Here is a 13,727-nt window from a genome sequence, read left to right on the forward strand (position 1 = left end):
AGAAGACGAGCGAGCAAGGCCGGCTCGTTCCAGCCACTGGAGACAGCAAGAGTGCGAAACTCAATAGAGTAGTCTGTTATGGATCGATTGCCTTGACATAGGGAAGACAGGGCCCTGGAAGCCTCCTCCCCAAAAACAGATCGATCAAAAACCCGTATCATCTCCTCCTTAAAGTCTTGATACTGGTTAGTACACTCAGCCCTTGCCTCCCAGATTGCCGTGCCCCACTCACGAGCCCGTCCAATAAGGAGAGATATGACGTAGGCGACACGAGCAGTGCTCCTGGAGTAAGTGTTGGGCTGGAGAGAAAACACAATATCACACTGGGTGAGGAACGAGCGGCATTCAGTGGGCTCCCCAGAGTAACACGGCGGGTTATTGATTCTGGGCTCCGGAGATTCGAAAGCCCTGGAAGTGGCCGGTGGATCGAGGCGGAGATGGTGAACCTGTTCTGTGAGGTTGGAGACTTGGGTGGCCAGGGTCTCAACGGCATGTCGAGCAGCAGACAATTCCTGCTCGTGTCTGCCTAGCATCGCTCCCTGGATCTCGACGGCTGAGTGGAGAGGATCCGAAGTCGCTGGGTCCATTCTTGGTCGGATTCTTCTGTTACGGTGCGTGAATGAGGACCCAAAAGCGAATCAACTTAAACAGAGCTTCTTTAATTACCAAACATAGGTAGGCTCAGATGGACCGGCAGATTCCGACAGGACAGGACAAGGTTACAGCAAACATGACGGCAGTCTGGTTCAGGCATGAATGACACAAACAAACAAGAATCCGACAAGGACAGGAGCAGAAACAGAGAGAGATATAGGGACCTAATCAGAGGGAAAAAGGGAACAGGTGGGGAACGGGGTGAATGGGTAGTTAGAGGAGACAAGGGACAGCTGGGGGAAAGCGGGGGAGAAAAGGTAACCTAACACGACCAGCAGAGGGAGACAGGGTGAAGGGAAAGGACAGAGACAAGACAACATGACAGTACATGACACATATATTGGACAGGAGGTTAGGAAGTGCAGCTCAGTTTCCACCTCATTCTGTGGGCAGTGTGCACATAGCCTGTCTTCTCTTGAAAGCCATGTCTGCCTACGGCGGCCTTTCTCAATAGCAAGGCTATGCTCACTGAGTCTGTACATAGTCAAAGCTTTCCTTAAGTTTGGGTCAGTCACAGTGGTCAGGTATTCTGCCACTGTGTACTCTCTGTTTAGGGCCAAATAGCATTCTAGTTTGCTCTGTTTTTTGTTAAATCTTTCCAACGTGTCAAGTAATTATATTTTTGTTTTCTCATAAGATTGGGTCTAATTGTGCTGCTGTTCTGGGGCTCTGTGGGGTGTGTTTGTGTTTGTGAACAGAGCCCCAGGACCAGCTTGCTTAGGGCACTCTTCTCCAGGTTCATCTCTCTGTAGGTGATGGCTTTGTTGTGGAAGGTTTGGGAATCGCTTCCTTTTAGGTGGTTGTAGAATTTAATGGCTCTTTTCTGGATTTTGATAATTAGTGGATATCAGCCTAATTCTCTCTCTCTCTCTCATATACACATTCCATTCTTTTTTTTATTTCAGAAAAGGGCTGACAAGTTGAACATCGCCACAGAAGAGATCTTAGTGTTTGGTGTTCAGGAGGAGAACCAGGATGTAGAGTGTGTCATGGAAACCATCGAGAAGAGCAACGGGACTGACTCTGTCATCTGTGACATAAAGAACACTCCCAACTTTAACATCAAGTCAGTGAGGGTAAACCTCTTATTCAGATAAATCCAAAAAGGTTGTTAGTTGCTCTTGGAAACTCCGAATCAGAACTGTCCTTAGAAATAGTATTTTACAGTCAACATGCATTATGATGTGTTTGTTTTTCAGATAAGAGTTGGAAACTTCACGAAAACCCTTTTACCAAAACAAGCTGCACCTTCACTGCTACTCATCCTTGTGCTTATACCCATCATCATTGTGGTCATTGTGGGTAAGTATTCAACTTCGTCAACTTTGTTTTGACTTAGTGTCTCATGACAGACTGTAAATGTCCAATCAAGTAGCTGGCACGCAAGATTTGGTTCTGGGTTCTGAAACTGCGCCCAGAAGTGATTACTTTCCTCGTGTTAGGGATGCACACAATCACAGCACCAGATCAGGTGTTGCTGATGTGTGCCTATACAGGTTCAGGAGTAATGCTGGGAAAGGTACTTTCTTGTATACTGGAGCCTCAGAACGGAATGAGTTGCCCCTGCCCATGAAAACAATGTCCTCTCTAGGCAGCTTTAAAAATAAAGTTAAAATATGTTTGTCTTCTGTGCCCATATGAATCACCCCTATGATGCAACTGGAATGATGAGATGTTCTTCTTCTCTGTTTTTTACATTTTATTTCGCTGCCATACTGTGTTCGATGTTGTCTAGCCATCTTGTCTCAAGAGGACCACAATGGAAATAAGTCCCAGACTTTATTGTGTGTTATCCTCAATGATTTTTTTCATGTGCATGTATGGCTTTTTCAAGTTTTATGTGTGCTTGTTTTTTTAAATGGTCGAATTAATAAACTAAACAACAACAAAAAAAGACCTGTTTTGGTTGAATAGGGCCCATAGGTTTAGGTATGCTTTTGTGTGTGTGTGTGCGTGCGTGCGTGCGTGTGTGTGTGTGTGTGTGTGTGAGAAAATAAAGCTCTTGTCCTGTCCTGACCAGGTGCGGTGTGGTATTCCTACATTAAACAGAGGAAAATGGCAGCACAAATGGACAAGCAGCTGGAACTTCTGGAGTGTGACATCAGAAATGACATCAGACAAGGTCAGTCATCGTGGACACACCAACCTTGATTTATATTCTTAAATCACACACAGACAGGCACACACACACACACACTCATACTCACTGATGCACCAAATTGGCATCATAAAATGGATTTAACAGAGTAAAGGCCCATGACTACCACCCACATGCAATTCACACATAGTTACAATTGCACCAAAAACAAACGCCCTTACTTACCCTTCTGTCCTCTAGGATTTGTGGATATGCAGACGGAAAAGTGTGATTTAATTGAGAACGTTGGAGCCATCCCTTTCTTGGACTACAAGCACTTTGCTTCCAGGATCTTCTTCCCTGACGTACGTAGGAGCAGAACACAGAACAGAGTCAATGCAGTATACCTAATACAGTCTGCTTTAAGATAAGACATGTTGTATTAAATGGACAGATAGGTTGTGTTTTTATGTTCATAGTTTAGTTTGTCCTATTGTTTCTATTAGGGTGGACCTGTGATGACCTCCTGTATCAAAGACATTGGCCAGGTGAGATTTGATTTGAACTGTATGTGAAATCTGCTCGTCTGATTGCCATACCGTGACTTTATGAATGTCTGGAAGGGAAACGGAGGATGTAATAGATTTCCATAAGTAGCTAACATCTGTCCTGTGGTCAGGACGCGGTGAAGGGGCAGCCAGACGAGAGCTGCCAGGCCCTGTCCAGACTGATCCGGGATCAGGTGTTCCTCACCTCCTTCGTCCACGCTCTGGAGGAGCAGAAGAATTTCAACGTCAAGGAGAAGTGAGTCAGTTTAGTTTAGTTTAGTTTATTTATTTTTACAGGGACAGTGCACATTAATCAACGTTTCAGTAAAAGTGCCGGTTTTAGCCAGCCGGCTAATTTTCAACCGCAGTCCCTGGGCAGGTTATTAAAAACAATTACAATATAGACAATAGCAGCATAGAACAAGCAAGACATAGCAACATAGGACAAGCAAGACATAGCATACAGACAGAGCAACATAGGACAAGCAAGACATAGCATACAGACAGAGCAACATAGGACAAGCAAGACATAGCATACAGACAGAGCAACATAGGACAAGCAAGACGTAGCATACAGACAGAGCAACATAAAACAAAAAGCAGCAAGACAAAATTCATAAAAGCAACAAAGTGTTTCCACACCTCACCAGCTACAGACAACAGACAACATGGAAAGCGGCAACACACAGCTAGGGACCATGTTCACAAATCTGATTGATTTAGCCATGTCTTCAAGCATTTTGTGAAAGTGTGATATGTGGTGCAGTTATGTGTGTCTGATGGCAGTGTATTCCAGACATGGGAAGCTCTCACAGAGAATGCAGATTTACTAAAGGTGCTTTTCCTTAGGGGAACTATACAGTCACCTCTCATGGCAGACCTTGTGGATCTGCTGCCATATGTCTGGGTTTTCTGTTTAACAAAAATATTGAGTGGAGGGGGAGCCAGGCCATTAAGGATCTTGAATACAAGACATGCGTCGGTGTATTGCACAAGATTTTCCCAACTCAAGAGCTTATGCTTTCTAAGGATGTGACAATGATGATGGCTATTGGGCTTCCTATCAAGCACTTTGAGAGCCTGTTTGTAGACAGACTGAATAGGTTTTAATGTTGTACAGCAAGCTTGGGCCCAACTAGTCAAGCAGTATGTTAAGTGGGGGAGTATCATAGATTTGAAGTACAGTTTTGCTACCTCTGTAGTCAAACAATTTCGTATAAATCGGAAATTTGATAGGTTGAATTTGGTTATTTGAATTACCTTTTTCACATGCTTTTTAAAAGAGAGGTTGGAATCAAGTATGATGCCAAGGTACTTAAAATCGGATACCACCTGGAGCTTCTCCCCTGACACATAGACATCTGGCTCAGTAGCATCTGTTGCCCTCTTTGTGAAGAACATGCAAACAGTTTTTTTCACATTGAGATGCAAACACGAGTCACTGAGCCACTTTGTAACCTGGACCATTACAGTAGTGAGTTCTTGTGCAGCTTGTTGTTTGCTCTTTGCATGCACATATATCACTGTATCATCTGCATACATTTGAACTTCAGACCCAGTACAGACAGAAGGCAGATCATTAATGTACAGGCTGAACAGGAGAGGCCCCAGTATAGACCCTTGGGGCACGCCCACATCATAGCTACGAGTGGGCGACAGCTCATTGCTCACTCTGACACACTGAGTTCTGCCTTCAAGGTATGATTTCATCCATCTCAAGGCATCAGGGGAAAAGTTGAACTTGGACAATTTTGTGATGAGAATCTCATGGTTAACAGTATCAAAAGCCTTCCTTAGGTCCAGAAACACAGCCCCAACAGCACACCCTTTGTCCATCTTGGACTTCACATTTTCCAGAAGAAAGCAGTTGGCCGTTTCTGTGGAGTGTTTCGCTCTGAAGCCAAACTGCATGGAGTGTAATGTGAAGGGGCTGTTGTTGAGGTGGGCAATCAGTTGTTCTGCTACACACTTTTCAACAACCTTTGACACCACAGGTAGTATACTAATGGGCCTGTAGTTACTCACGTCAGCAGGGTCGCCTGATTTAAAGATGGCCGTTATTATGGCCGACTTCCATACCCTTGGAAACACACCGAGACCAATAGATGTGTTGGTGACCTTAGTAATGGGGCCAATGAGTGACACTTTGTAGTTTTTAAGAAAGGTGGAGTCCATCCCAAACACATCTTTGGCTTTAGAGTTCTTTAGTGAGCTAATCACCTTGTTCACCTTTGACTCAGACACCTCCCTTATGATGAAGACAGGTTGAGTGTCATTCACTAGGACTGAGCCCAAGAAACAAGTGGAGGGGTTCTGTGTCAGTACCCTGACAGAGTCAATAAAGTAGGAATTGAAGGCTATTGCTATTTCAACTGCATCTTGTGTTAGATTGTTATTCACCATGATTTCTAGTCTTTTTGCAGTGTTACTATGGTCTTTTCCTGTTAACTTTTTCAGATTCTCCCAGATCAATTTAGAATTTCCCTTTGCTTCACCAATTATGTAAATAAAAAAGTTTGCCTTGGCCTGTCTGATTTCTTTCATCACCTTATTTCTCAACATGGTAAACCTACGTCTGTCATGCTCTAATTTAGATTTTAGGGCTATTTTTAGAGCATAATCTCGTTCTTTCATCAGTTTCCAGATTTCTCCATTTAGCCAAGGAAGATTGCTCCTTTGGCCAGGTTTGGATTTGATTTTCTTTAGGAAGCCATTTATTGTAGTCTGGATTGTGGATAGAAAAACTTGACTATCAGCTTCCACGTCTGTATAGGACAAGATATCATTCCAGTTTATTCCCTTAATTGCTTTTTCAAAATAGTTTAATTCACTCTTAGGTATTCTGAGTTGATCCGGCTTTCTAACAGTAGAGAGGTTAAACCTGCTCTTAGACAGCTTTCTGGCTATAAGTGTCAGATTATGATCAGATAGCCCAGTAACCATACTGAATGATTTAGTCACTCTCTCTGGTTTATTACTGAACACCAAATCAATCTGTGTTTTAGAGCAACAAGTTACCCTGGTTGGCCCTTTAACTAGCTGTGTAAGGTCAAAGGTATTAGTGATCTGTTTGAGGGTTTTCCTACAACACTTGTCTTCATAATTAATGTTAAAATCTCCCATTAAGATGACCTCTTTCCCAAAATCACATTCCCTAAGCATGGTATTAAACTGATCAAAAAACACACTTTTGGTGGAAGGTGGCCTATACATTCCAATGAGGGTAAAAGACATTTGGGGAGACAGTGTAACGTTCAGGCCGATACATTCTAGTTCATTATCACATGACCACTCAATTTGTTTACATCGGATATGTTCTTTAATGTAAATCATCACACCCCCTCCTCTTCCTTCAATCCTGTCTCTCCTGAAAACATTGTAGCCAGGCACAATCAAAGCAGCACATGGAGAGTTTCTGAGAGGCAGAGAAAGTCAAGGTTGGAGTCTGTGAGTAGATGTTGAATTTGAGGACAGGACAGTGAGGACAGGACAGGACACAATTTAGGCCAAGTGTCACTTAGCTGGTTTGGGTATAGGATATACGACAGATAAGGTTATGGTACTGTTTATAGTACAGGGGAAATTATTTAGGTGTTGTTTAAGTCATTATGGATGAGCAGGTTGGTGTGTATAGCAGATAATAGAGATGTCATAAGTCTGATGTTTGTTGTGTCCTACAAGGTGTGCGGTGGCCTCCCTGCTGACCGTGTCCCTCCATGGTGACCTGCCCTACCTGACCCAGGTGATGGAGGAACTACTCAGGGCTCTGATGGAGCAGCCCAGTAACTCCCAGCCCAAACTCATGCTGCGACGTACCGAGTCCATCGTAGAGAAGCTGCTCACCAACTGGATGTCCATCTGTCTCTACGGCTTCCTCAGGGTCAGTCTGTCTGTCTCTACGGCTTCCTCAGGGTCAGTCAGCCTGTCTCTACGGCTTCCTCAGGGTCAGTCTGTCTGTCTCTACGGCTTCCTCAGGGTCAATCTGTCTGTGTCTACAGCTTCCTCAGGGTCAGTGCATCTGTCTCTACGGCTTCCTTAGGGTCAGTCTGCCTGTCTCTACGACTTCCTCAGGGTCAGTCCGTCTGTCTCTACGGCTTCCTCAGGGTCAATCTGTCTGTCTCTACAGCTTCCTCAGGGTCAGTGCATCTGTCTCTACGGCTTCCTCAGGGTCAGTCTGTCTGTGTGTCCCAACAGGAGAGTGTGGGCCAGCCTCTTTTCCTGCTGGTTTGTGCTCTGACCCAGCAGATGTCTAAAGGCCCAGTGGACTCAGTCACAGAAAAGGCTCTCTACACACTTAATGAAGACTGGTTACTGTGGCAGGCTCAGGACTTCAGCCCAATGGTGTGTACACAAACACACACACACAGACACACATACACACATACACACACATTGCCACACACATGCACGTCAAGCTGCCACACACACATCACAGTGCCACACATACACATCACACTGACACATACACAGCACACTGCCACACACACACCTTCCTGGATCTAGGGCGTGGTGAGCGAGGTAGTTGGCAGTTCCTCCTTTATGTTTTATTTGTTACCAGAAGAGTTGTGGTTAGAGGAGCTAGTCTGTTAGAAAAGATATCTCAGTATGTTGGGGCAAAAGTAGATGGGTTGAAAGTGATGTTACCCTCACAAAGATCCTCAACAAAAACACGTCTTCATAGTTATCTGTTTGTATTCAGCCTATTCTCGAGGCCCATATGTGTACATTTATCTTTTTACTTTATTCTTGGTCTGTGGTTTGTAGATGGGGACAGCCGCTCATGCAATGTTGACAGGACAAGCTATAGATTTTCTCCGTTTCAGTCTCTTAGAAGCAAAATATGAACCTTTTTAAATTAAGAAACGAGTCTAGAAGTAAATGGATCAGAGCCTAAATGGACCCAGACTCTAGTCTTTATAAGCACAGGTTGAGCCATATGGTAATCCTGCTGAGACAGTTGCTCAGTGGTTTCTTATAACAGAGAAATTAGATATAAGATTATCACAGGAGACGACACCACACAAGATATCCTCAGTCTCTCTATTCTATCCCTGTAGTGTATAGGTTTTATTGTATGAAGTCCATCAATTGATATACACAGACATGAGGCTTTATCAAGCTTTAGCTAACTGTGTGGTTTCCCTGACCCAAGCAGAAAGATAGTGGGAATGAAGGTTAGCTTCAGTGGTTAGCGACACTGATGAATAGATCTCACGTTTAATTTTCTAACCCAAACCTCATGTAAATAGCCTACATCAAGATGTATGTGTGTCTGTTGACCCCCCCCCCCCCCCCCCCCCCAGAGGCTGCAAGTGCTGTTTGCTGTGGGAACAGACGGAGAGGTCAGTGAGCCTCTGGAGGTCAGTGCTCTGGACTGTGACACGGTGGAGCAGGTCAAGGAGAAGATCCTCCTGGCCTTCAAGACCAAGTTTGGCTTCCCCTACAACACCCCTCTCCGACAGATACACATCGGTCAGTTGTAGTACCTCACGTGTCCAAGACATTAGGAGAGAATGCAAGAGTGATGACTGAATTATGGCTCTAAAAGCATGCGTACCTCAAATGAAACATCTTGATCGATCATACATTATTTCAAAGGGATGGCTTTCAAATGTTCATTATAATGACTTCTCTCTGTTTCTTGAACTCTGCAGAGTATGAGAAGGATGGAAGGTTTGTCCCACTGAAGGAGGTGGATGCCAGCTCAGGGGTTCTAGGAGAGGTGACCATGCTCAACACACTCAAGCATTACAAGGTTAGAGAACACTACCAAGCTTCCTGATGCAGGAAATAAGCCTAATCTCACGTTCAATATTTCTCTCTTTATCTCAAATCACCATCTAAGACAGATTCAAATAAAAAGAAATAGCATGTAGTTGAAGGCCTAAACTTCAAAAATGCAGATGAAAGGTCCAATCCCTTGCAGCTGTCGTACTACTCAATGGCTAATTCCATCAGTACCGCTGAAGAGCTGCTCTAGAGCGCAATTGAAATTTTTAAGGCAATGTTCCTGTGTTTGCGGAGACTGCATTCACTGTAAACCCTGCATATGTCGGCTCCAACGGAAAATACCTTTCCATTTCAATCGCGCTATAACGCGGATCTTCCGCGATCTGGATTTAATCTAGTGTTGGACTAGTAACCGAAAGGTTGCAAGTTCAAATCCCCGAGCTGACAAGGTACAAATCTGTCGTTCTGCCCCCGAACAGGCAGTTAACCCACTGTTCCTAGGTCGTCATTGAAAATAAGAATTTGTTCTTAACTGACTTGCCTAGTTAAATAAAGGTTTTAAAAAAATGTACAAAAAAATCTAGTCCTGAGTAGTTGTGAGAACTAGATGCATTGAGTTGTCAAATTGTTGCTTAACGTCACCAAACCACATCCACAAATTTGTCAGGTATCTTATAAGCACATAATAAGTAGAGGGTCTTACTAGACTAGAACATCATTTACATTGAATCAGAGTACTGAGTACAGTGTACTCCTCTGCTGCTCTCATTCTGCAGCCTGGTTTTCAAGGCTACTAAAAAGCAGTATTAGCTCCATTCAAGGCAGCCTGGCTGGTAGGACTGAGCTTCCTGTGTCACAACGCCAAACCAGACCACAATTAGATTAGAACTCACGCACACGTTATTAGCCTCTCTGTAGGACACCACTGTGTCTTAGGTCTACCAGATGGTTGAGAAGCTGGTAACTCAGCATTTATCGACCTTCCAACTCAGTGTGTGTCTACAGGTACCGGATGGAGCGTCCGTCAAAGTGCTCTCTAAGACCCATCCCAGTCTGAGTCCTCAGAGCAGCCTGAAAGGTAAGGGTGTCAACAGAGATTGCCATGCAATCAAAACTTCTAGCTATGACATAAAGGACCTTTTTTTGTGAATGACTACACTGTACACACCAACAGTATTCACACACACACACACAAGCGCATGCTCATAGTTAATGCTCATCACACTATCACACACGTGGGCACAAAGTAATTTTTGCGATTGGTTTTGTCAAAGTCCATCTTTTATTTATTGGATTTGTTTTATTGAAACTTTTTATTTTGGCCGGGTGGAGTCCCATTGAGACAAAGGTCTCTTGACAAGGGAGCCCTGCGTGACAAACAATTACTCAATCAAGGCAGCATGGGCGCATAACAAATACACAGAGAAGCACACAAATAATACAAAACACAATCATAAAAAACAACATTCAACAAAACAAACATACCTCAGCAAAGTTGAGTTGAAAATAGACGTGTTGCTCCACATTTACACTCCCCCTCTTTCTAAAATAGTTTTATGGCAGGTGTGAAACACATGTGAGATGCAAAACCACTTAACCGTGTCAGCTTATTTAAAACACTAACAGAAACCAGGAAGCTATTTAGCACAATTGTCTGCTATTTAGTCATCCGTGGTGACCTGTTGTTGTGTATTTGTCACAGACGATCAGAACTACTCCACTAAGTACTTCCATCTGGTAAGTGGCAACATGACCTCTGAATTGAATATCCCTGATATGCATTTGATCTGATTGATTAACAGTGCTCTTTGACCCCAGATTGATCCTGACATTGACCAGGACCAAAAGAAGAACCCAGAGAGGAAGAAGCTGAAACTGAAGGAAGTGTACCTCACCAAGCTGCTGTCCACCAAGGCAAGAGGAACTCACTGTTAACCAACCCCTTTCAACCTGCCACTGTGCTCTGATAAATGGTTAACTGAAAGATGGAAAAGTCTAGACTCTTCAGTTACGTGTGATCCAGCATACATAGTGACTATCTAACAGTTCCCTTCCCTTGTCTCATTTCCCTTATGAACGTTGCTTTAAAAAAAAGTGGATAGGTACTAAAGTGGCTTGCTTGGAGCTGTCAGTGTGGTTTCAGTGTAAGGGAAGTTTGAAAGACATTTACAATAGGGGATAAAAACTGTAGCTCTTGACAAATACTAAATAAGGATCATATGAGAAAATACTTTTCCATCAGGCAATTATATCTGCAGTGCATCAAACAGCTATTTGTTCATTTCCTTAGTCAGCATCCTCAGTGAGGCCATACTTCCTGGTCCCGTATTCACTTTGCGACAAATCTGGTTGAAGTCGGAAGTTTACATACACCTTAGCCAAATACATTTCAACTCAGTTTTTCACAATTCCTGACATTTAATCCTAGTAAAAATTCCCTGTTTTAGGTCAGTTAGGATCAACACTTTATTTTAAGAATGTGAAATGCCAGAATAATAGAAAATTATTTATTTCAGCTTTTATTTCTTTCATCACATTCCCAGTGGGTCAGAAGTTTGCATACACTCAATTAGTATTCGGTAGCATTGCCTTTAAATTGTTTAACTTGGGTCAAATGTTTCAAGTAGCCTTCCACAAGCTTCCCACAATAAGTTGGGTGAATTTTGGCCCATTCCTCCTGACAGAGCTTGTGTAACTGAGTCAGGTTTGTAGGTCTCCTTGCTTGCTCGCACACGCTTTTTCAGTTTTGCCCACACATTTTCTATAGGATTTAGGTCAGGGCTTTGTGATGGCCACTCCAATATCTTGACTGTATTGTCCTTAAGCCATTTTGCCACAACTTTGGAGGTATGCTTGGGGTCATTGTCCATTTGGAAGACCCATTTGCGATCAAGCTTTAACTTCCTGACTGATGTCTTGAGATGTTGCTTCAACATATCCACATATTTTTCCTTCCTCATGATGCCAGCTATTTTGTGTAGTGCACCAGTCCCTCCTGCAGCTAGGCACCCCCACAACATGATGCTGCCACCCCCGTGCTTCACGGTTGGGATGGTGTTCTTCGGCTTGCAAGCCTCCCCCTTTTTCCTCCAAAAATAACGATGGTCATTATGGCCAAACACTTCTATTTTTTTTCATCAGACCAGAAAAAGGACCAAAAAGTACGATATTTGTCCCCAGTTGCAAACCGTAGTATGGCCTTTTTATGGCGGTTTTGGAGCAGTGGCTTCTACCTTGCTGAGCGTCCTTTCAGGTTATGTTGATATAGGACTTGTTTTACTGTGGATATAAATACTTTTGTACCGTTTCCTCCAGCAACTTCACAAGGTCCTTTGCTGTTGTTCTGGGAATGATTTGCACTTTTCGCACCAAAGTTCATTCATCTCTAGGAGACAGAATGTGTCTTCTTCCTGAGTGGTATGACGGCAGCGTGGTTCCATGGTGTATATGTTTGCGTACTATTGTTAGTTCAGATGAATGTGGTACTTTCAGGCATTTGGAAATTGCTCCCAAGGATGAACCAGACTTGTGGAGGTCTACAATCAGAGTCTTGGCTGATTTCTTTTGATTTTCCCATGAAAAAGGGAAAATCAAAAGAGGCACTGAGTTTGAAGTTAGGCCTTGAAATACATCCACAGGTGCACCTCCAATTCTCACTTCCTCCTCTCTCAGGTCGCTGTGCATTCGTTTGTGGAAAACCTGTTCAGAACCATCTGGGGAACTGCTAACCTCAAAGCCCCGCCTGCCATCAAGTACTTCTTTGACTTCCTGGACGCCCAGGGAGAGAGCAAGAGGATCAACGATCCAGATGTACTACACATCTGGAAAACCAACAGGTATGTGTTCATCTGGGTCATATTCATTAGGTCACACCATAGCAAAACATTTTGCAATGGAAAACTAATATGAGCCTTTTATTGGACAAGTTCAAGTAGTCCCTCCATTTTTCAGTGTTTTCTCCCATTTGGTGCCTAATGAATATGACCCTGGTGGTACACCTGTTTGAGTATGTTTATAGTAGAATCCATCTTTATTTCTTGGTTGTATCTATTCATTCAATACTCAATCCACTACTCACTGTATTGGGATAGTGATAGAATGTTTGACTGTTCCTCTGTCCTGCTCCTTCCCAGCCTGCCCCTGCGGTTCTGGGTGAACATCCTGAAGAACCCCCAGTTTGTGTTCGACATGGAGAAGACCCCGCCTCTGGACGGCTGTCTGTCCGTCATTGCCCAGGCCTTCATGGACTCCTTCTCCCTGGCTGAGAAACAGTTGGGCAAGGTGGGGACATGATCGAGACATTGCAGAATATAATGACTAACACACCTCATCTCTTGTGCTTCTGTGTGAGTTTCTGCTAATCTCAATGTCAAATATGGAAAAAGAGTTGGTGGTTCAATTCCTGCTTTGGACCTGAGATGTTTTAGGTTCAAAGTTAATTTATTGTGCTTTTGTGTACGTTTCCACAATTCCAATGGTTAAATCCCTGCCTTGCAGCAAAGAGGTTTATTGTATGTGTCTGCAACTGTCAAAGTCAAATAAACAAAGAGAAGCGTAATACATGTTGAGTTTGTGGCTCTGGTGCAAGAATCTCGCCCCATAAGGACAGGATTGTAGGTTTGAACCTAGGTGCCAGCTCCTGGGCATGGTTGCCTACTGAGGACTCTGCTGGTTAGTGAGTCAAAGCCAATAGTGATGAGGGATTCGTGCTTTTTGAG

General features: G+C 43.6%; 1 protein-coding gene across 1 annotated transcript in view; it reads left to right on the top strand.

The window, feature by feature from the left end:
• Positions 1 to 13,727, top strand: part of LOC110490753 (plexin-C1) — a 30,187-nt gene that overhangs the window by 12,072 nt on the left and 4,388 nt on the right. Inside the window, exons 13-27 of the mRNA XM_090200458.1 lie at positions 1,560 to 1,730; positions 1,854 to 1,956; positions 2,675 to 2,776; positions 2,993 to 3,096; positions 3,238 to 3,279; positions 3,411 to 3,535; positions 6,961 to 7,159; positions 7,474 to 7,620; positions 8,583 to 8,751; positions 8,934 to 9,034; positions 10,015 to 10,087; positions 10,712 to 10,746; positions 10,828 to 10,923; positions 12,682 to 12,845; positions 13,143 to 13,290. Of these exons, the coding sequence (XP_090056584.1) occupies positions 1,560 to 1,730; positions 1,854 to 1,956; positions 2,675 to 2,776; positions 2,993 to 3,096; positions 3,238 to 3,279; positions 3,411 to 3,535; positions 6,961 to 7,159; positions 7,474 to 7,620; positions 8,583 to 8,751; positions 8,934 to 9,034; positions 10,015 to 10,087; positions 10,712 to 10,746; positions 10,828 to 10,923; positions 12,682 to 12,845; positions 13,143 to 13,290 (1,779 nt within the window). The remainder of the gene's footprint in view (positions 1 to 1,559; positions 1,731 to 1,853; positions 1,957 to 2,674; positions 2,777 to 2,992; positions 3,097 to 3,237; positions 3,280 to 3,410; positions 3,536 to 6,960; positions 7,160 to 7,473; positions 7,621 to 8,582; positions 8,752 to 8,933; positions 9,035 to 10,014; positions 10,088 to 10,711; positions 10,747 to 10,827; positions 10,924 to 12,681; positions 12,846 to 13,142; positions 13,291 to 13,727) is intronic.

This window comes from Oncorhynchus mykiss, chromosome 15 (assembly GCF_057628025.1).
Source record: "Oncorhynchus mykiss isolate SJ-2025 chromosome 15, ASM5762802v1, whole genome shotgun sequence".
NCBI classification, from domain to species: Eukaryota; Metazoa; Chordata; class Actinopteri; order Salmoniformes; family Salmonidae; genus Oncorhynchus; species Oncorhynchus mykiss.